Source organism: Nansenia antarctica (assembly GCF_963989245.1).
Source record: "Nansenia antarctica genome assembly, chromosome: 2".
NCBI classification, from domain to species: Eukaryota; Metazoa; Chordata; class Actinopteri; order Argentiniformes; family Microstomatidae; genus Nansenia; species Nansenia antarctica.
In genome coordinates this window covers 36,268,012-36,291,789 of record NC_137675.1, presented here as the reverse complement: position 1 = coordinate 36,291,789, position 23,778 = coordinate 36,268,012, and the positions used below count along the sequence as shown (strand labels likewise).

The 23,778-nt window shown below is 42.0% G+C and overlaps 1 protein-coding gene across 2 annotated transcripts in view; it reads right to left on the bottom strand.

The window, feature by feature from the left end:
- Nucleotides 1-4,880: 4,880 nt before the first annotated feature.
- pitpnbl (phosphatidylinositol transfer protein, beta, like) overlaps nt 4,881-23,778 on the bottom strand; it is an 88,652-nt gene continuing 69,754 nt past the window's right edge. Inside the window, exons 4-10 of one of the 2 annotated variants that reach the window (XM_080524391.1) lie at nt 22,904-23,009; nt 17,081-17,149; nt 13,937-14,020; nt 11,890-11,967; nt 10,836-10,943; nt 9,221-9,343; nt 4,881-5,578 (exon numbers count right to left, since the gene is read on the bottom strand). In XM_080524391.1, the coding sequence (XP_080380517.1) occupies nt 5,531-5,578; nt 9,221-9,343; nt 10,836-10,943; nt 11,890-11,967; nt 13,937-14,020; nt 17,081-17,149; nt 22,904-23,009 (616 nt within the window). In that variant the 3' untranslated portion in view covers nt 4,881-5,530. Of the gene's footprint in view, nt 5,579-9,220; nt 9,344-10,835; nt 10,944-11,889; nt 11,968-13,936; nt 14,021-17,080; nt 17,156-22,903; nt 23,010-23,778 lie in introns of both variants that reach the window. The other variant, XM_080524392.1, reaches the window with a different exon arrangement.

Sequence of the window (23,778 nt, the reverse complement as noted above, 5' to 3'; positions counted from 1 at the left end):
GTGCCAGAGGATGCGATACCAGCCTCAGTCAGTGCAGTGGTAAAAAAAAAAAAAAAAAAAAACATAATGATATTCGCAATAGCTTTAATGCATTCCCTGACCCAGAAAATGTATATTTTGACACCAAGATTGACCTTCTAAGTGGCTTGGAAGCCGAGATATTTGCACTTATAGATTTTACATGGCGGCCACCTTGGAAATCCAAGATGGCCGCCATCGGCCATCTTGATGAAGTGGCTCCCACCAAAAATTGAAAGCTATGGTGATGTAAAGCACATGGTGATGTAAAAAAAAAAAATTGTGCTTTTGTCCGGCGCGTCCCCATTATTAAATATGGTCTTAACACTACAGGCGCGACGTTTTTTTACCTACTAAAGCGCGACGAGGTGTGGATTCACATGACCACTATTCACAATGGGGCAGTGTGTACTGATCCACAAAAATCGCTGGATGGCGATGTCACGCAAGAAGCGTGAACACGCAACAGGAACACACCGCGGGGGAAACCCGATCTCTTTGTTCATTGATCGGAGAGCCATCAACCCTCCCACATCATGTTATTTGATGTACACATTTCACGGCAAGAGAATTCCGATTTGTGGCAAACACCCAACAATTGTTCGTTCACTAAACATTATTACATGAACACAGTTATAGCACCAGTTCCTAGCACCTAGTTTCCTAGCACCAGGGGAGCCCCCCCTCCCAAATTTCGTTGTTTGGTACCTGTACTATATCAATGACAAATAAAGACCATTCATTCATTCATTCAAACAATGACAGTTACAGTCTCGCTCAAACTGTAGCGAGATTAGGAGACTACTAATTGAGAAAAAGAAAAGAAAATACATGAAAGAAAGGAGAGAAAGAGTACAGAATGATAAATCATTCAGAATGTTATTGGTTTTAATATTTCACAATCTGCCAGAATAAGCACGCTCCCTCGCACGCCCAGCCCATCATTTTTGATGCCGCTAATGTGTGTAATGGAAAGTGTGACAATGTTTAAAGACATGATGTCATAATCAAAATATAAAACCTGGTTGGATAAAATAAGATTCTGTTGTGATTGTGTTGACATTGTTGTGATGTCAAAAGAGATCTTGGTTATGTAATGTGTAAAGTGGAGAAGAGATTGATTGGAACTGCGGGAGTTTTCATTACTAACGAATGATGGTTGATTATTATTATACAAAAATAATAGTAATAAATATTGCAATATTGTGTTATCATAGTTATGAGCTTCACAGTGACTGCTGTAAGCTTGTAAGCTTTGAAACCTGCTTGGCAGCTTTGAAACCCGCTTGGCAGCTTTGAAACCCGCTTGGCTCGCTCATGAATTGGCAGCTATTGTTTGCTGATGGGAAACGATCAATAAGATTACCCTCCCCCGTGCATCAACCATTGTATCAAGTGATTGTAACTCACTTTAGAAACTAGTTCTTAGCCTACACGTTTATTTGTCAAATACATGCTCTGCCGTTCGTTATATCGTTGATGATTACAGGCATAATCATCGCCGACATCATTTTATTTGATGTACACATTTCACGGCAAGAGACAGTTTATTCTCCCAACAATTGTTTGTTCACCCCAACAATTGTTTGTTCACTGCACAACATGAACACAGTGAGGATTCAAACAAACAAAATAATTAATACACTCTGCAACGGGACAGGCGCGAGAAACTGCCGTGGTTGAACCTGCCGTGGTTGAGAGAGTTGAGTACAACTGAGTACAACCTTTCTGGTGGGGGATGGTTTGAAGGGCTTGTTGGAGGCATCCTTTGTGTGGTGATCGGAAACGATCAGAAAGAGATCATTGAGAATAAGATGACCCTCCCCCATGCATCAACCATCAATTGTCAGGATTCATCTGTGATAAACAATTGCCTACTAATTACATGCCATTGAATATGTTTGCATATGAACACACTTATTCCTACATTATCAATATCTTATTATCAATTGTCAATACTCTCTCCCTTCTTCCCCTTACTTTCCTGTCTGTCTTCACTATATCTGGGACTGCCCCACTCAGAAATATCCGTTCGTTATATCGTTGATGATTACAGGCATAATCATCGCCGACATCATTTTATTTGATGTACACATTTCACGGCAAGAGACAGTTTATTCTCCCAACAATTGTTTGTTCACTGCACAACATGAACACAGTGAGGATTCAAACAAACAAAATAATTAATACACTCTGCAATTGGCTACTACTACAACGTGGTCTACAGTGATACACAAAAAATACATTATATACAATATTATAAATATTGTCTGAACGAACATTTATTTCGCCATATTAAGTGACTTATCACCTTCGTTTTTTGTGAACGGGACGATCAGAAAGAGATTCGTTTACCACAAAACAAGGAATGCAAAATCCAAAAAACAACGCGTTACATTGGCCGTCCTAATGAGACGATAACTGTAGGCTACTCAAATAGAAGTCATTATCTTATATTTATTATATCTATGTACAACCTTGTTGTAGCCTATTATTATCATGGTCGACATGAGAATTGTTGGCTACTTCATATCACAACTGAACATTCATATCAGAATCAGAATCAGAATCAGAAGACTTTTATTGCCATGACATGTAAACATGTTAGGAATTTGGTTTGGAACAATGGAGCACGGTTTACAGCAGGACAGGTGCAAGACAGGACAAGACAGTGCAAACCAACATCAAAGTGCAAGAGTCATAATTAATATAAATATAAAGTGCAGAGATCAAGTGTTCAAGTGTTCATATCCAGACAGTCCAAAGCTCTCTGGGTGGGGGTGGAGGGAGGGTAGATAGATATATATAGCCTATAGCATTATTTGAAAATTTACAGCGCTTTACAGGCATAATCATCGCCGACATCATTTTATTTGATGTACACATTTCACGGCAAGAGACAGTTTATTCACCCAACAATTGTTTGTTCACTGCAAAACATTAACACAGTGAGGATTCAAACAAACAAAATAATGAATACACTCTGCAATTGGCTACTACTACAACGTGGTCTACAGTGATATACAAAAAAGACATTATATACAATATTATAAATATCCGTTTGTTATATAATATTCGTTGATGAACTACTTTGCTGTGGTACCTATGTAATACCACACAGCTTGATAGGTACATACTGTGCAGTGTATCATTCATAACTGTACATAGGCTACACATATCATAATATCTTATCACTATTGCATGGAACTTGGGTAAACCCGCTGTGAAAAAAAACCCTCAGCTCCAACAAATCTGAAGGGATTGGGAGACATACTGTACAGTTTATCATTTTCATAACTGTCTGTACATATACATATCTTATGTATCACTATTGCTATATATAGCCTATATATATAAACACATTATGTTACAAATATCAGTTTTATCCACTGTATCTAATTCAGCACTGAAGCCTGAAGGTTGAGCACAGTGTGTGTCCCCTTGCTACCTCTGCTGATATAAAAGAGAATTGCAGCCTTGGAGAAAAAGATGGCAGCCGAATCCCAAGGCAAATACACAGACACACACAGAAATACTGCAAAATCGCTTTATACTAACTCGATTTTGAAAATGTAAAGATGCTGGGTGGTAGAACGCACATATCTAGGAAAAGTCATGAAAGGAGGGTCCTGAAATTTGATCGAGTGCAAAGGTAGATTTTTTTTTGTACTCACTGGTGCTGTTTAACACCTCACGGCTGATTAAGTGTTAAGCCACCGCACTACAGTGGTCTTGTATGTCTTCCATTTTCTAATAATTGCTCCCACAGTTGATTTCTTCACACCAAGCTGCTTACCTATTGCAGATTCAGTCTTCCCAGCCTGGTGCAGGTCTACAATTTTGTTTCTGGTGTCCTTTGACAGCTCTTTGGTCTTGGCCATAGTGGAGTTTGGAGTGTGACTGTTTGAGGTTGTGGACAGGTGTCTTTTATACTGATAACGAGTTCAAACAGGTGCCATTAATACAGGTAACAAGTGGAGGACAGAGGAGCCTCTTAAAGAAGAAGTTACAGGTCTGTGAGAGCCAGAATTCTTGCTTGTTTGTAGGTGACCAAATACTTATTTTACAGAGGATTTTACCAATTAATTCATAAAAACTCTGACAATGTGATTTCCTGGATTCTTTCCCCCCATTCTGTCTCTCATAGTTGAAGTGTACCTATGATGAACATTACAGGCCTCATCTTTTTAAATGGGAGAACCTGCACAATTGGTGGCTGACTAAATACTTTTTTGCCCCACTGTATGTACCATAACATATATATATATATATATATATATATATATATATATATATATCCAGATTAGGCCCCCACTACATTTAATAACTAAGTGAAGTCACATGTTGTTAACTCTATGGGTGATTACACAACAGCCCAAGCTGATAGGAGAACCTGATATTCCAGTACTCTACAAAGAAATTCATCCTAACCTTCGTCACATCAGCAAAAGAGAACATGCTTATTTATAGAACTGCAAATTAGGCCATTATTCATATTCCTCATCCACTACATTGTCCACTCCAGGACATGGGACGTAGAAAATGCCCCACATTTTCTTTACCTTGAATTTCAAACAGTTCCATTCACAACCTGGTTAGCATATCAAGAAGCACAGGCCTGAGACACACACACACATGACCAGAGAAATATGACATGTCAAGAGACCCAGTCATTAGATTGGCACCTAGAGTAATACAACTGCCAAAGATAAAGTGATAACCGAGCAAATTTGGAAACAAAATGGTTCTCCACAGATTCACAGTACTCCCCATGTTTTATGATAGTCAATATTTTATTATTATTATTATTGTAAATCAGACATAACTTTCAAAAAGTTCTGGCCAATCCCACTTCTCAGTGGAGTGGCCTGGGCGTGGGTGGGAGGGGTTCCACTGTTCCACTTCAGTTAGAAACGCATGTCATCCGCTCAACCGTCTCAACAAGGACTGGTTCATTGGTCTCACAAAAAATCAGAGACCGTTCTCTTCAAACAGAAGCTACCGCTGTTAAAATAGGTCATTACTTGGTTATCATCATTGAGATACATGTATGAATTAAGAGGACTGCTCCGTTAATCTTAACAGTGGGCTGGGTCTTATGTGACCCACTGGTACAGTAATAGTCATTAGTTTATCGTTGCAAAAAAGAACCCAAGATAATATGACAGTTATAATGCCTAATATATAAAAAAAGAAATGTTGCCATTACTCAAATGCTTTTCTGTAAAAAAACAAATAATTTGGTAGCAAATGATGAGACTGAACCCAACGAAAAAACAAGCACCAAAACAATGACACAGACCGACAAATACTCAACAACAATGTCCATTCTCAAATAAAAACCATAGTCTCACACATAACACAAAGCAAATCCTGGATGAGGGATGACAGGTCCTGTGTGGAAGGGCATGGTGTGGTCATTGGTAATGGAGGACTGGAGGAGGTTGAAGTCATCGAACGTAGCCCCGGATCCCGCTTTTCCATTCCTCTCTTTCTCCCTCCCTCTTTCTCTCTAGTCTTCCCCTGCTTTCATCCCTCTGACAGATCCCTCGTTCCGCATCTGAGAAACACAAAGAACATGAGTTATCATGCCTCTATAACATGAGTTATCCTGCCTCTAAAACATGAGTTATCCTGCCTCTATAACATGAGTTATCCTGCCTCTAAAACATGAGTTATCCTGCCTCTATAACATGAGTTATCCTGCCTCTAAAACATGAGTTATCCTGCCTCTATAACATGAGTTATCCTGCCTCTATAACATGACACACTGAGTAGTAACAAGAGTTATCCTGCCTCTATAACATGACACACTGAGTAACATGAGTTATCCTGCCTCTATAACATGACACACTGAGTAGTAACATGAGTTATCCTGCCTCTATAACATGACACACTGAGTAGTAACATGAGTTATCCTGCCTCTACAACATGACACACTGAGTAGTAACATGAGTTATCCTGCCTCTACAACATGACACACTGAGTAGTAACATGAGTTATCCTGCCTCTATAACATGACACACTGAGTAGTAACATGAGTTATCCTGCCTCTACAACATGACACACTGAGTAACATGAGTTATCCTGCCTCTATAACATGACACACTGAGTAGTAACATGAGTTATCCTGCCTCTATAACATGACACACTGAGTAGTAACATGAGTTATCCTGCCTCTACAACATGACACACTGAGTAACATGAGTTATCCTGCCTCTATAACATGACACACTGAGTAGTAACATGAGTTATCCTGCCTCTACAACATGACACACTGAGTAGTAACATGAGTTATCCTGCCTCTACAACATGACACACTGAGTAGTAACATGAGTTATCATACCTCTATAACATGACACACTGAGTAACATGAGTTATCCTGCCTCTATAACATGACACACTGAGTAGTAACATGAGTTATCCTGCCTCTATAACATGACACACTGAGTAACATGAGTTATCCTGCCTCTACAACATGACACACTGAGTAGTAACATGAGTTATCCTGCCTCTACAACATGACACACTGAGTAGTAACATGAGTTATCCTGCCTCTATAACATGACACACTGAGTAGTAACATGAGTTATCCTGCCTCTACAACATGACACACTGAGTAGTAACATGAGTTATCCTGCCTCTATAACATGACACACTGAGTAGTAACATGAGTTATCCTGCCTCTATAACATGACACACTGAGTAACATGAGTTATCCTGCCTCTACAACATGACACACTGAGTAGTAACATGAGTTATCCTGCCTCTATAACATGACACACTGAGTAGTAACATGAGTTATCCTGCCTCTATAACATGACACACTGAGTAGTAACATGAGTTATCCTGCCTCTACAACATGACACACTGAGTAGTAACATGAGTTATCCTGCCTCTATAACATGACACACTGAGTAACATGAGTTATCATGCCTCTATAACATGACACACTGAGTAGTAACATGAGTTATCCTGCCTCTACAACATGACACACTGAGTAGTAACATGAGTTATCCTGCCTCTATAACATGACACACTGAGTAGTAACAAGAGTTATCCTGCCTCTACAACATGACACACTGAGTAGTAACATGAGTTATCCTGCCTCTACAACATGACACACTGAGTAGTAACATGAGTTATCCTGCCTCTATAACATGACACACTGAGTAGTAACATGAGTTATCCTGCCTCTATAACATGACACACTGAGTAGTAACATGAGTTATCCTGCCTCTACAACATGACACACTGAGTAGTAACATGAGTTATCCTGCCTCTATAACATGACACACTGAGTAACATGAGTTATCCTGCCTCTATAACATGACACACTGAGTAGTAACATGAGTTATCCTGCCTCTACAACATGACACACTGAGTAGTAACATGAGTTATCCTGCCTCTATAACATGACACACTGAGTAGTAACAAGAGTTATCCTGCCTCTACAACATGACACACTGAGTAGTAACATGAGTTATCCTGCCTCTACAACATGACACACTGAGTAGTAACATGAGTTATCCTGCCTCTATAACATGACACACTGAGTAGTAACATGAGTTATCCTGCCTCTATAACATGACACACTGAGTAGTAACATGAGTTATCCTGCCTCTATAACATGACACACTGAGTAGTAACATGAGTTATCATGCCTCTATAACATGACACACTGAGTAGTAACATGAGTTATCCTGCCTCTACAACATGACACACTGAGTAGTAACATGAGTTATCCTGCCTCTACAACATGACACACTGACTGGGTAATGGCATCATGTACCAGACAGCATTTTACAGATAATCATGATTAATCACAGCCTATTATTGTGATTAACTTGATTAAAATGTTAAATCTATTGACACAGTACTTATCATCAATTTAGATTAGATTCAACTTTATTATCATTGAAGAGTACAGGTACTAGACAACGAAATGCAGTTAAGCACCTAACCAGAAGTGCAAATAGTGATTTGACATGATATAAATAAAACATGACAATGATAGTGATAGGTACAGTAAGGCATGTATGGTAGTTTAGAGGTATATATAGTTATGATCTATGTACAGTTAAGGTAGTTTATGTACAGTATGTAATGTGCAGATGTATAAAAAGAGGCTATATCAAAGAGGTATGTGCAACATACAGTATGTGCAAAGGCAGTATTGTAAACATCAGTAGTGTAAAGGTTAAAGAGTGATCACATTAACCAGGGATGTGCAACCATCACAGTATTGTCATTGTATCTCAGGGTGGGGGGATACTGAGAGTCATTGTCAAAGTAGGGGGGGGGGGGGTAGTTTATCAGAGTGATAGTTCTGTGAAAGACGCTGTTCTGTAGCCTGCTGGTACAGTACAGTACAGTACAGTCTAACATTTTTTGAACAGCCGTGCCTTTTTTACCTACTAAAAGAGACACATGCTCAAGCTGCTACTTACACACAATGACCACTAGTTGGCCGCTTGTAAATTAGCCTGCTTCCTACAAAGAAAAACTGCAAAATAGCTTTATATACTAGCTTATTCTGATGTGATTTAGAAAATGTAAGGATAGTGGGTGGTAGAACGCACATATCTAGGAAAAGTCATGAAAGGAGGGTCAAATGACCCCGCATGGCTGATTAAGTGTTAACCAGGGATGTGCAGCCATCATAGTATTGTCATTGTATCTCAGGGTGGGGGGATAACTGAGAGTCATTGTCAAAGTAGACATTTACATTTTTGGCATTCAGCAGACACCTTATTCGAAAGCGACTTACAAATCGATACATTTGACTAAGCAAGTGAATCATCAATTCACCAGTTCTAGCAGGAAGAGTAATCTAGCTCAGGCCCGGGGCCATTGGCAGTCGTCGTGATAGAAGAAGAAAGAAAGAAAGATATAAATATATATATTTTTAAATTAATAGACACTATTAATATACTGGAGCAAGGGGGGCCGTTGAAGTCTTAGGAGGCATAGTATAGGGTAAAAGCAGGTGTGTTAGGAGGCATAGTATAGGGTAAAAGCAGGTGTCTTAGGAGACACAGTGCATAGTATAGGGTAAAAGCAGGTGTCTTAGGAGACCCAGTGCATAGTATAGGGTAAAAGCAGGTGTCTTAGGAGACCCAGTGCATAGTATAGGGTAAAAGCAGGTGTGTTAGGAGACCCAGTGCTGGGTACAGTCCAGTGGACCATGGGGAGTGTGTACCTGGTCCAGCTCCCTCTGGGTCTCCTCCTCTATCCGGCGGATGTCGTCCATGGTCAGGTCCACCCAGCGGTCCAGCCAGCAGAACAGCTGCCGGTGGAAGTTGGTGAAGAGGCGCTTCTCTTGCTGCTCAGGTGCAGGGAGGAGGGGGGGCAAACAGGGAGGGGGGGGGGGGGCAAACAGGGAGGAGGGGGGGCAAACAGGGAGGAGGGTGGAGACACAGGGAGGGAGGTGGAGACACAGGGAGGGAGACACAGGGAGGGAGGTGGAGACACAGGGAGGGAGGTGGGGACACAGGGAGGGAGACACAGGGAGGGAGACACAGGGAGGGAGGTGGGGACACAGGGAGGGAGACACAGGGAGGGAGGGAGACACAGGGAGGGAGGTGGAGACACAGGGAGGGAGGTGGGGACACAGGGAGGGAGACACAGGGAGGGAGGTGGGGACACAGGGAGGGAGACACAGGGAGGGAGGGAGACACAGGGAGGGAGGTGGAGACACAGGGAGGGAGGTGGGGACACAGGGAGGGAGGTGGGGACACAGGGAGGGAGACACAGGGAGGGAGACGGGGACACAGGGAGGGAGGTGGAGACACAGGGAGGGAGGTGGGGACACAGGGAGGGAGACACAGGGAGGGAGACGGGGACACAGGGAGGGAGGTGGAGACACAGGGAGGGAGGTGGAGACACAGGGAGGGAGGTGGGGACACAGGGAGGGAGACACAGGGAGGGAGGGAGACACAGGGAGGGAGGTGGAGACACAGGGAGGGAGGTGGGGACACAGGGAGGGAGGTGGGGACACAGGGAGGGAGACACAGGGAGGGAGACGGGGACACAGGGAGGGAGGTGGAGACACAGGGAGGGAGGTGGGGACACAGGGAGGGAGACACAGGGAGGGAGACGGGGACACAGGGAGGGAGGTGGAGACACAGGGAGGGAGGTGGAGACACAGGGAGGGAGGTGGGGACACAGGGAGGGAGGTGGGGACACAGGGAGGGAGGTGGGGACACAGGGAGGGAGACACAGGGAGGGAGACGGGGACACAGGGAGGAAGGTGGAGACACAGGGAGGGAGGTGGAGACACAGGGAGGAAGGTGGAGACACAGGGAGGGAGACACAGGGAGGGAGGTGGAGACACAGGGAGGGTGACACAGGGAGGGAGGTGGAGACACAGGGAGGGTGACACAGGGAGGGAGGTGGGGACATAAAACAAGCTATTAGATACTCACTTTCAATTCTGTATACATGTACAATTTGCATTTCTCAAAAAACAACAAACTAACTGTCAACTTATATGACGTCTTGCTGAAAGGCATTCTGGAACCTGCAGTTCTACCCATTCTAACCTGCATCTACCCCATACCTAGTATGTAACGTATTAATCAATCTCTTTTAACTGTCAATCAAGTATGTAACTTATTAATCAATCTCGTTTAACTGTCAATCAATCATGTAACATATTTATCAACAAGAAAAGCAGAGAGGTGACCCATTTGTCAACATGTTCAGCTGGAAACCATTCCATATTATTGCCACTATAATCCTGTGCTGCTGATACTGATAGTGTAGCACAATAATAAAAATGTAAAAAACGTTATTTGGTTATTTGGGCCACTTACCTGGTGTATAAAGCTCTCCACTCGTCCCTGAAGTCCCCACCAGCGGAAATGTACTGTTACAAGCTTATAAGCAGTCATATAGGGACAGTTACTGTCGTGGAGCTCCTTCTAGACAATTACAAAAAGAGATTGGGGAAAAATAGATAAGAGCGAAATTGGGACCTAATTCCCCAAAAACATCCAACACAGGGCAGATACACTGAGAAGACCCACACAAGTTGAATCTCATGCTGTCATGAGGTACAATACATGCTGGTACACACACAGGGTTCCCACACCTTCTGAAACATCAAATTCAAGCACCTTTCAATGACTTTCAAGACTCAATTCCCTCAAATTCAAGGACCCAACACGGCATAGTTTGAGACAGATCTAGATGAGAATTTATATAAGAGGAACTATCCGCTCACAGACAACAATTAAAAAGAGAGGCTTGAATGTGTGAACACTAGATGGTCTCTTGCCTTCTCTACCACAGCACAGCAAAACAATATATTGTGAAATATGTGTAAAGTTAAGTAATACAGAGAGGAGAAGCTAAGTAAAACATTTTTGAATATATATATATTATTTTTTTTAGAGAGAGAGAGAGAGAGAGAGAGAGAGAGAGAGAGAGAGAGAGAGAGAGAGAGAGAGAGAGAGAGAGAGAGAGAGAGAGAGAGAGAGAGAGAGGGGAATTCAAGCACTTTCAATGACCCATGTCTATTTTCAAAAACTTTTAAGGATTTCAAGGACCCGTGGGTAACTGGTTAAAGCAGTATGCATGTGTGATGTTTGGGTCATTAAGTAACTGGTTAATGCAGTATGCATGTGTGATGTTTGGGTCATTAAGTAACTGGTTAAAGCAGTATGCATGTGTGATGTTTGGGTCATTAAGTAACTGGTTAAAGCAGTATGCAGGTGTGATGTTTAGGTTATTAAGTAACTGGTTAAAGCAGTATGCAGGTGTGATGTTTGGGTCATTAAGTAACTGGTTAAAGCAGTATGCAGGTGTGATGTTTGGGTCATTAGGTAACTGGTTAAAGCAGTATACATGTGTGATGTTTGGGCATACCTTCCATCCTGGTCCCAGAGGGCCTCTGCCGGTCTTTTCAGAGTGAAAGATGGCCGGGTCTTCCTCTGCCTTGTAGTCCTGAGTGTGGGAAGACACAGTAAACAGACTGACTTATATAGCGCCTTTATCCAAAGCGCTTTACAACGGCCTCTCATTCACCCATACATTCACACACCAATGGCGGCAAGCTACCATGCAAGGCGCCGGCCCGCTCACTGGGAGCAATTTTGGGTTCAGTGTCTTGCCCAAGGACACTTCGATATGTGGCCAGCCGGGGCTCGAACCACCGATCTGCCGATCTTGCGATCATTAGATGGCGGCTCTACCTCCTGCTCCACAGCCGACCTCCATACGTTAAAAAATATATATATACAGTCAAGTGTAAAAGGTTAATGTTGAATCTTTACTTGAGCAATTTGGATTCCAGATCAAATGATGAATGAGAGGCAGAAGAGGGTTGTATTTTCATACAAACATTTTAACATTAAGAAATACATGTCCCCCCCATTTGTAGAAACAAATAAACATGTTGGATTGAATGTCAATTATGGATGGTACACTGTGTTTTACACTGGTGCACTTTATGCCTTTTGCAGTAAGTTGTTTGAGAAGCAACTTTCATGACCTCACGGCAAGGTCACGGCAAGGTCACGGCAAGGTCACAGGATGGAACGTCTGTCTGAGAATGGTCAAAGGAGAGCCTTGAGGACCTTTGTGGGAGGAGGGGAGGTGGGGGAGGGGGAGGTGGGAGAGGTGTGGGAGGAGGGGGAGGTGGGAGAGGAGGGGGAGGTGGGAGAGGTGTGGGAGGTGGGAGAGGTGTGGGAGGTGGGAGAGGTGTGGGAGGTGGGAGAGGTGTGGGAGGAGGGGGAGGTGGGGGAGGAGGGGGAGGTGGGGGAGGAGGGGGACTGTTGGGGCAAAGGGAGATTGGGAAGGGGAAGGGGGGGAGTGGAAGGTCTATGGGAATTTTGTATTTCTACTGGATTCTTGTCATTCTATTTCTTTTTTGTTTAATTCTATGTTACCACTCCCTTGTATTAGAGATGTCTACCAGGTGGATAGAGACAGGGTAGCCCTCTGGGCAATCATGACCATGTTTAAGATATTGGCCAGGGCATGTGTACCAAAGACAGTTGGTGAACCATCATGGCAACAAAATAGGCCACGCCCTCTGGACAACTGATTGGTTATTAGCAGCCATATTTGTGTTTCTTTGTTAAAATGGATCCCGTGAGCACCTCAGTCCATTGATGCTACAGACCAAGTTTGGTGCAGATAGGTCAATAACTGTAAAAGTCATTCTGTGGTTTTCACAAACGTCAAAATGGCGGAAAATCCATCACGGCGGAACTTGAGGAATTGTTCTCCATATTTTCCTCCTCAACACCCCTCCTCTCCCTCCTCTCTGTCTGTTGGATGACCTCATCACCTATCTTCAACCCCCCTCCTCTCCCTCCTCTCTGTCTGTTGGATGACCTCATCACCCTCCTCAACCCCCCTCCTCTCCCTCCTCTCTGTCTGTTGGATGACCTCATCACCTATCTTCAACCCCCCTCCTCTCCCTCCTCTCTGTCTGTTGGATGACCTCATCACCCTCCTCAACCCCCCTCCTCTCCCTCCTCTCTGTCTGTTGGATGACCTCATCACCTATCTTCAACCCTCATATGCCAGACCCTCCCTTTACGTGAGCAGAAATTATATTTCAGAACACTTCTACATTTGTTCTGAGCTGCTACGATTATGAATAATAAGGGGTTCCACCTTCCCTGCTGATAAGGGGTTAGCATCTTTTGATATGGTAGCATAATAGATGTATATGATAACACATTCACATAAAGGACGACATTCTTTGCCTCACATTTAACATTTGAAGTACAGAGCCTAAATTCAAATTTCGGCTTTTCTTTCAGAATAATTATGTTGAGTCCAGATATTGAAAGGAAATGTATTAATTTACCTCAGAGCAAAAATAACTGTATCACATGTAGGGCTTCATTAGGAAGGTCTGAAACTAATATCACGTTCATATATTACATATTCATATCCATACCACATCATCAACTTGTGATCGGTCTGCGATGTCGATCGGCACAACCTCTGTCTCCTCCCACTCTTCTGGGGAAAGACCATGGGGCTGTCAGGAGGAGAGGACATGAGAGAAGGTTCTGGTAAAGACCATGAGGCTGTCAGGAGGAGAGGACATGAGAGAATGTTCTGGTAAAGACCATGGGGCTGTCAGGAGGAGAGGACATGAGAGAAGGTTCTGGTAAAGACCATGGGGCTGTCAGGAGGAGAGGACATGAGAGAAGGTTCTGGTAAAGACCATGGGGCTGTCAGGAGGAGAGGACATGAGAGAATGTTCTGGTAAGGACCATGGGGCTGTCAGGAGGAGAGGACATGAGAGAAGGTTCTGGTAAAGACCATGGGGCTGTCAGGAGGAGAGTAAGGTACTGCCGTAACTCTCACCGCCACCTTGAACAAAGAGGGAAGGGTTTGCCTCTTCGTGGCCCAAACATAACATAGCTTCAACTTAACGTTAGCTTTCTAGCTAACGTTTGAACAGCCAATAAGTTAGCTAAAAGAACACATTCACGTAGCTACCTTTCTTTGTGGGTTTGTAGTGACGCATGAAGTTGGATATTGTGGTGGTCGTGTCACTGATTTTGAGCTGCAGACTTGCAGCATACCGCTGTTCTCCTCTTACTACCGTCATCAACAAAATAATCCTTGAATCCAAATGTAATTACGGTCCAGCCCCACTACATGATTCATCATGTCACCCGTCATCTTCCTGTCATCAGAACGACCACAACCACTTTTGGGTGGTAGAAGTGTAGCGGTTTGACTGGCGGTCAATGTCAATTTGTGGTCTTTGCTACTTTAATCCGATAAAATAAGAAAACCTTATTGCTTTTTAGATATTAGGATCTCAAATACGATGACCATTCAGGCAAACAATTATATAGTGTCGTTGCCGATCAATGATCATCTTTATGTATTAAATGTTATAATTGTTCCACATTTGAGACCTGTCTTCCCCCCACTCAGTTATTCAGTCGGTGTCCATCATTTTAGTTCAATTTAGTCTATCTATAGTGTTAGAGTTTAATTTGTGCCACTAAATTGAAATAGTCCACGGGTGTGTATCCCCCCGATACATCCTCCCCATTCTCATACTCCCGAGTCCGAGTAAGTATGATTTGACAGGCAGCTAGACTTAATGCCTTCCCAATCAGCGAGACGTGGTTATAGAAATGACGTTGTTTTATTGATAAAAAGGGTAAAACTGGAAAGAGAATATAGAAAACGTACATTACTGTCGTGAAACTATTTAACACACTTCAGTTAACGTAATGTGGATACTGTATTTATAATGCTTATGTAAGTAGCCTAGGATAATGAAAACCCTCAGGGAGATAAACCATCTGTGTTATTATTATTGTTATTATATATATATATATATATATATATATATATATATATATATGTGAGATGAAATATATATATATATATATATAGTGTTGTGATTATTATTATTATTGAATATATCTTGTATCGAAATGTGCGTTGCTTTTGTTGCCTTTTTGGAACAACGTTTGTTTTGTATTCAAATGTTTTTTACATTCGCAAAACTCTTTTTCTGTGTATTCAACAGGTGCTGTATCAGATTCCTCTGTGTATATACTGTATGTGTATGTGCTTTTGGTTGTTCTCCAAAAGCAAGTGATTTCATCTCACATATCTAGTCTGCTAGTCGTTCATTGATCGATGCAGTCTGTTCAGTTCCCAGTGTGGCGCGCGTTCAGCGCTGGACATAATGGCATAGCGCGCATGCGAATCATGAAAGCCTATATATTATTATATGTATTATATAGCTCGCATCTAATCGTATCGGATGAGAAATAGACATTAAACGGCATATATAGGCTACACAACAGTAATCACCGCGACAAACAGCTATATTATATTTTAATATGATGACCGGAATATCTCACGTTTGTCCGGTAAATTGAAATCTTCCCGGACACGATGACCGGTGCCAATTTTTTCTAACGGAAACCCTGCTAACTGACCATTGGATTTGGGCTCCTAATATCTAAAAAGCAATACGGTTTTCTTATTTTATCGGATTAAAGTAGCAAAGACCAGAAATTTGCATTGACGGCCAGTCAAACTTCTACCACTTCTACCACCCAAAAAGGGGCGTGGACATGACAGAGGGTAAAGTACTCGGATGCGTTGCTCTGATAAATAGCTGCTTCGTCCATTAGCCTCCACTGGTTTGCTGCGTCCAGTAGGTTGCCAGGTAACAGGTGACGCACATTGCACTAGAAATCACCCAATCGTGTTTCAAAACAAAACATAACTTCTCAATATCTAGAAGAAATGCTAATATTTAATAAAAAAAGTCTTTCAAGTCGAAAGGCCAGTTCAGATCTAAGATCCGCGATGCAACAAGACGGTTTTAAACCGTCCAGTTTCTAGTTGCAGCTGTCTGAGTTACCGGTCATCGCATCTGCAATAGGCGTCTCCAAAGACTTGTCGAATTACCACGGGGAGTTTTAGAATGTCCAGATTCTCAAGAATGTTGGTATTTCTCTTCAGCCAATCAGGAAATGGCACAGACCAGTGTCATCTGTTGCCAAGAAGCTTCTCAAGAACGTTGCTATTTGTCTTTATTTAGCCAATTAGGAAATAGCACAGACCAGTGTCATAATTAACTAGCTAATAGCTCACCCATTAGCTAGTCAGATTGGTATAATGTAATACGTGATTTATATTAATATTGTGCTGTCAATCGATTACAAATTTCAAGTTAATCACAATGATTCAGATTAATCATGATTACTAATTACTAATAAATAGTATTTACTTACATTTTTAGGACAGATAAAACAAAATCATGTGGTGTTGGAATAAAGAAATGCTTGACAAACTGGTTAGAGGAATCAAGATTTTTTTTTTTACTTTATTATCTCTTAGTTTTGATGATTTCTGAATAAGATTAGAATCTCTTAATTTGCTGAGTAAAAAAGTCTCAAGCTACGCAGTCAGAATTTAACTTCTTGGAGTTAACTTCCAAATGCTAAACATTGACAAAATGTTTGCATTTGACATTACCGTCATCTTACATCTTACCAAAAATAGAGATATTTGACATTCTTGAGAAATAACAATAGAGACATATTCTCACATTTTCTGTTGTTCCCATGTCTGATTTGTGCCAGGTCTCAATCTTAATGAAAAAGTCGTCCTTCATGTACTCGTTCTGTGAAATAAAATGTAAAAAGCTGTTAATTTCTTGATGCACATCAAGCATGTGGGTCATTCCATACAAAAGCGACCAGTGAAGTCTTGTTAGACATCAAGTCATTGATAGTAGTGTGTGTGTACATTCTGTTTGTTTACATTTACATACAAACGATAAATATACCAATACTCAAAGTCGTGTGAATTAATTTTAAACCAATTTATTGTAATGTATGGTGTCTTGAAAGATTGAGTAAAAAGTGTGTGACATAGCCTTCCTTTGTTCACTTTTGCATACTTTTGCTTCCTTTGCTTATGTCTTGCAGTCTAAGGCCACGTTCGTAAATTAGCTTTTAGTGCCAGAGAGTCCACGTGACTGCTTCTTGTCCAATCAAATGACTTGGTCCCTTTATGACTTCGAACTCAGTGTGTGCTCTGGCGAATTTACGAATGCGGCTTTTAATCAGATTTTTTTACCAACATAATGCCTGGTACACACATCAGTGTTTCCTCTATATGCATTTATTCGTGGCGGGCCGCCACGAATGAATTTCCTCCGCCACTAATTGATTCAGACAGTCCACTTTGATTCAGGCTGCGCAGAAAGGCAGCGAGTTATTATGACCGGAGAACAGAAAAAAGCAGATTGAAGCTAGATTTAGGCCGCTTCCAGACCTACATTTCATTACGATTTAGGGCGTAGTTAGTTACAATATGTTACAATGTTGCAATTAACCTCGTCGTTTGTGTTCGCACTGCAATCGAGACTGAATCGCTCTCAACAGGCGCGCGGCGCGAGGCGACGCGCTTTCAAAACAGTTTTGTGATTGGTCCGAATTTAGCGGGACATTTGGATTTCTCTCTTCGCCCGTCGCCGGTCCCTTTAATCCCGTGAACGTATCCTAATCGAAAATGCAACATCATCAGCGACGACTGTGGGTTATTGCATTTACTGCTGTTCTCTGGTTCATGTTCTTATACCAGTGCTCAGTATAGAGTATTTTAAATGAACATTCGTAATGTATGTCTCTGATGTTCATGGTCAATTAAATCAGCCTATTTTGTGAAACAAATAATGTTCCCGCTAATGGGTTAACCGAGCATTCTCGCACCTAACGTGCAAGCACCTAGCTTCGAACTATTCATAGCAATATGCGCGGGGCAAAAATAATCTATTGCCTCTAAAATCACCACGAACAGAACGGCGGAGGTACGGGTAAGCAGGGCTCATGTTGGTGTCCTCAAAGGTAAGAGTTGGTTTTCTTTAACTCAACTGATAGCATTACCTTGCTGTTGTTGTTTACCGAATGCTCCATCTGACTGTCACACTGTGATTTTACTTGTGTAAACAGTTAATGAGTAACATTAGCAGGTTTTGTGCGTGTACTCTCATGTAGGCCTACTTCGTATTGATCTTTCTGTGTGTGTGTGTGTGTGTAATGCGCGTTTCGCATGTTCCGCTGCAGCTGTAGGATATATTGGTATTTTATCACCTTCTATATAAAATCACCTGCTCGGCTTTAATGACTTAACCGCTATTTAAGAAATTATAATTGTTGCCACCCTCTAGTTTTTGGTGAAGTTACGTCTTTGTTTTGAGCGCCAGTGCGCGTTTTATGCGCGTGCACGTGAAAAATGAGTGCTCCGCCACTAATGTGAAAAATCCTGGAGGAAACACTGCACATTAAGATAATCTGGCCGATTTTGGCCCGATTTCCCCCCTTCCGACCAAGGACGGCAAACGCCCGATTATCGAATGGCTCTAAAGATTATCCTACAAGATTATCCTGTGGTGTGAGGTGTGTTAAGATTCAATTTCTCACGACAATCTGCTCAGAAAATGGTCTGGGCCGCCGATTGTAAATATTAAACGTGTTCAATATTTACGATCAAAAGTCCTCGTGTGTGTGGGCAAAACTGACAACTCCCAAGTCCGATTGTGACGTTGAATGGAATGTAGCCAATCAAGAAGCGAGCTGACTTCTTCTTTTCGTTCTTCTGCACTTTATTTGTCCTGTCGCACATGGCAGCCTCGTACAGGTCAGTCAGGGTACTACGTTAGATCACCTTTGATCACGTAAGATTTCTGGCTTGGGGGATGAGACTCGAGTCTAGACTGTCGTAGGACAGATTTTTATGTATGTGGTGTGCTGTCTTCGGAATATTGGAGCACACCACACACAATACGATCAAAACTGTTTTATCCCAAAATTGTTAAGATTTAGAAAATCTTTATGTGTGTACCAGGCTTTAGTCATGTTCCCTGAATAGTTTGATGCCTTATTTTTACGTTGTGAAGACAGCTACATCATAATAACCATTGATTCAAGATCCTTGAGATTAAGTGATGTTGACATCTGTTGTTTTCTGAAAGCTTAAAATGTATCAGTGAGTGATTTCTTGATGCACCAATAAGCGATTCATTGCACCAGAGTCCTGTGTGTGTGTGTGTGTGTGTGTGGGAGAGAAAGCGCGAGAGCACATACACACACGTCTGTTGTATAATTACTGCATAATATTGCATGTTCGCTTGTGTGTTTTCCTGTAACTACTAATGTGAAATTATGTATATTAAAAAGATATTTGCATCAAAAGTAATCTCAATGCAATACTTGGCCCGCCTGTGGAATGATGCATGTGCACAGCATACTTCATGCTAAGTTTTAAATATTCCAAAGAAAAAAACACTTACAGTCACAACTGCATGGTTGCAGATTTATAGCCAGGCGAAGCAGGTAAACAGAAGAAAAGAGAAAAGAAGACTAAGTTACATCCTAATAGACTAAGTTACATCATAATAGAGAATCTAAGGCCTGGACTACACGTATAAGGATATTTTCAAATACCGTAGAAGAACGTTATGGGCATGCGCAGTCAGTTGTAATCAAACGGCGGCAGTGACTGAAAACGTAAACAGATCAAACTCTTTGAAACAGACAGAAAAGAAAAGTACAAAACAGACAGAAAAGCAAGTTATGGCGACCAAGAAGAAAGCAAAAACTGATTATTTTGTGTGGACCGACTATGAAGTTGAGCCATTGCAGTGTTTCCTCTACATGTATTTATTGGTGGCGGGCTGCCACGAATGAATTTCCTCCGCCACGAATTGATTCAGTCCACAAAAAAAAAAAAAAAAAGTTCTCAAAAAAAAAAAAAAAAAAAATCTGAACATTTTAGCTGATTAAAATATATCTGATCCTAGATCAGCGCTATAATGGATGTTGACTAAAAGTGCACCTAAATCCACGCCCATCTCTCTCTAACCGCTGATCCAAAATCAGATTAATGACATTCAGTTGACGACGTGACACAAGGGCTCCTGATTGGTCTAAATGTGAACTGTGGTATTATTGTTATTGTGTACAGGCCACCGTAGTGACATCAGGGGGGTATTCCATCAACATCGCTAAAGGGAAAATCCAGGTTTAGTCTAATAAATCTCGCGAGAGTTCTTAAAAATATCCAGGCATATTCTGATAGGTCTCGCGAGAGTTATCAAAAATAAGCCAGGATTTTCCTTTAGCGACGTTGATGGAATACCCCCCAGGTCAGGTGGGCAGGTTACGACGAGACAACAAGAGACCGGTATTGTAGAGCTTACAGAGCGAGTTAAAATAAAGACACTTACATTGAAATACAGAAGGACTCACGTGTATGTTTAATAGAATAACACGACATGGTGTCAGAAGTCCTGTAAGTGAGTGTTAAGAGTTAGATCGGCCGACAAGTGTCATTTGAGCTCGTGACGGTGAGAAGGGAGAAGAAAAGATGGATGCTAATGCTAACGCGGGAGCAGCTGCAGTCCAGAGAACGGCGCCAGTTTCAAGTGCTACGTTAGCAGACATTAGCAAGTCAAAAAACGATTCTTATATGCCGTCACTTTAGCAACGACACAGTATTGTCAAGGGGAAAAGAAGGGGAGACGATTTTTTTATTGACAACGGAATTACATGCTGGAAAAACATGCAGCTAAAATTCAGGGAACATTTGGACAATAAGAGACACACGGGAGAAGTACGGGAAAACAGGGCTCATGTGGGTCTCATCAAAGGTAAGAGTTTGTTTTCTTTAACTCAGCTGATACTCAGCTGTTTACCGAATGCTCCATCTGACTGTGATTTTACTTCTGTAATGTGATGGGTTGACATAATTCACGCACGGAACTATAGGTTGAGAGTATTGTTCCGTCCGCAGTTGATTGCGTAGTACCCAAGTTGTTTAGACTGTTCTATTTACTGCTTGAGTGTGTTGTTGACAATCGTTCATGTCCTTCATTAAACGTTTAGCTTTGTCATTTGATACGCCGCCTACGACTACCATCTCTCTGCACTACAGTAAACAGTTAATCAGTAACGTTAGCCGCTTTTGTGCTCATGTAGGCCTACTTCGTATTATATTATAGCTGATGATCTTTGTGTGTGTGTATGTGACTGTCAGTCACAAGTTTATATTCTGTATATTCATATTATTTTTTTGGGCCATCCTCTAGTTTTGGCTGTGTTTTGAGCGCGCGTTGTTTTGAAAAAAAACAACAACAAAAAAACTAAAAACTTTGTTTTGAGCGCGCGTGCGCGTTTCATGCGCGTGCACGCGAAAAAAATCGCGCCCGCTACGCGCGCGGTCAGGGCTATCCGCCACCAATGCTAAAAGTCCTGGAGGAAACACTGCATTGTTGCTGTTGACAATCGTTTTGCTTCAATGCGCATGTGTGAACGGCTTGACACCAACACCAGCTCCGTTTAACATAACCACACTGATCCACTGAATCGGATATTTTTTTAATTTCTTGACTTTTTTATCCGTTTAGAGAAATCTCTGTTTATGTGAGTGAAAATGCCGTGTTCGTATGGTTGAGAGGCCCAATTGTACAAAATAATTTGCGTTTAGAAAAATATCCATATACGTGTAGTCCAGGCCTAAGTTTACACAACAACAAACCCAATTCCAATCTAGTTATCATGTCTGATATTTTAGCCATTTAGCATATTAGCCCAATATTCGATACGGACGTTTAGACAGAAGTCGCATTCTGTCTGAAAGGCAATGAAAACTTTCTGTGACTGTCCCTTCAAGACTTAATGTTGGTTGTCAAGGAGACGGCACTGTGTTTGCGACGGAGGAAAAAGGATCCAAAAAGTATTTTAGAGTTTATGTCTTTGTTTCATAAACCAGAGCTATGTTCCATATAATGAAGGACCTAATGTATGCCTATACCACAGTTCAGAGGTATTACCTCAGGTAAAAAGAGTATAAAAACTTTGAAAGCTTGCAAAACATAGCCGAGATTTTGTTCCCAGCCAACTACGTTTGGATGAAGCTTAGAATACCAGTCCTAGCACTTCATGGTCCAGTTGTAGCTCACTGGCTATATGAAATCTAGCTGTCTATATGACATGTAGCTGTCTATATGACATGTAGCTGTCTATATTAAATGTAGCTGTCTATATGACATGTAGCTGTCTATATGACATGTAGCTGTCTATATGATATGTAGCTGTCTATATGAAATGTAGCTGTCTATATGAAATGTGTCTGTCTATATTAAATGTAGCTGTGTACCCATACCACAAACACAAGGTCATAATTCATGTGTTTCCAAGTGTTTTCTTGCTTTCAGAAAGCTAGTAAAAAATTAGATCTGAATTTGGATATAAAGAAAAAAATCATATATGGGTCTTGACATGGCTTTACATTGCCATTGCCCCCCCACCCCCATCCCCCAAACACACACACACACACACACACACACACACACACACACACACACACATGTACACTCACTGGTGCGACAGTAGGGATAGGCATTCCAAGCTTTCTCGTGGAAGACCAAGGCTCCCTCTGGAGCAAAGATTTGGATGAAACTGGGTATCTTGCTGTAAGGGGGAGGAATTGGTAGACGTGACAGCATGAATAGAGTTATTTAGTTATTCACAGAGTTATTTAGATTGCAGTAGGTGTGCAGCCGCTCCCCAAAAACTAAGAAAAGTTAGTGAAATCAAAATAAGGTGTAGGTAGACATTCTGCAGCTGATACGACAAGAAACCCCAAAGAAGTCCAGCGGAGAGCTGAAATAACCATGGACTTTATGACACAAGCATGACAGAAACATGGGGAACATTGTAAAGATCGGTGCACTCAGGATTAGCTTCATAAACAGCATTGGATCAACCTTCAACATAATCCGAAAAAACTAAACCCAAGTGAAGGGAGTGATGGGAGCTCTCAGGCTGGAGGGAGAAGCTGTGGGTGTGGTGGTTCAGCCACCACTAGAGGGCAGCAGAGAGGTGTGGGTGTGGTGGTTCAGCCACCACTAGAGGGCAGCAAAGAGGTGTGGGTGTGGTGGTTCAGCCACCACTAGAGGGCAGCAGAGAGGTGTGGGTGTGGTGGTTCAGCCACCACTAGAGGGCAGCAAAGAGGTGTGGGTGTGGTGGTTCAGCCACCACTAGAGGGCAGCAGAGAGGTGTGGTGGTTCAGCCACCACTAGAGGGCAGAAGAGAGGTGTGGGTGTGGTGGTTCAGCCACCACTAGAGGGCAGCAGAGAGGTGGTGGCCCCTGAGGGACAGTCCTGTACTAGCAATAAAGGCTTGCCTTGGATGGCTTTGCATACTCCTTAGGGAATAGTGCAATGTTCTATAACTGTGC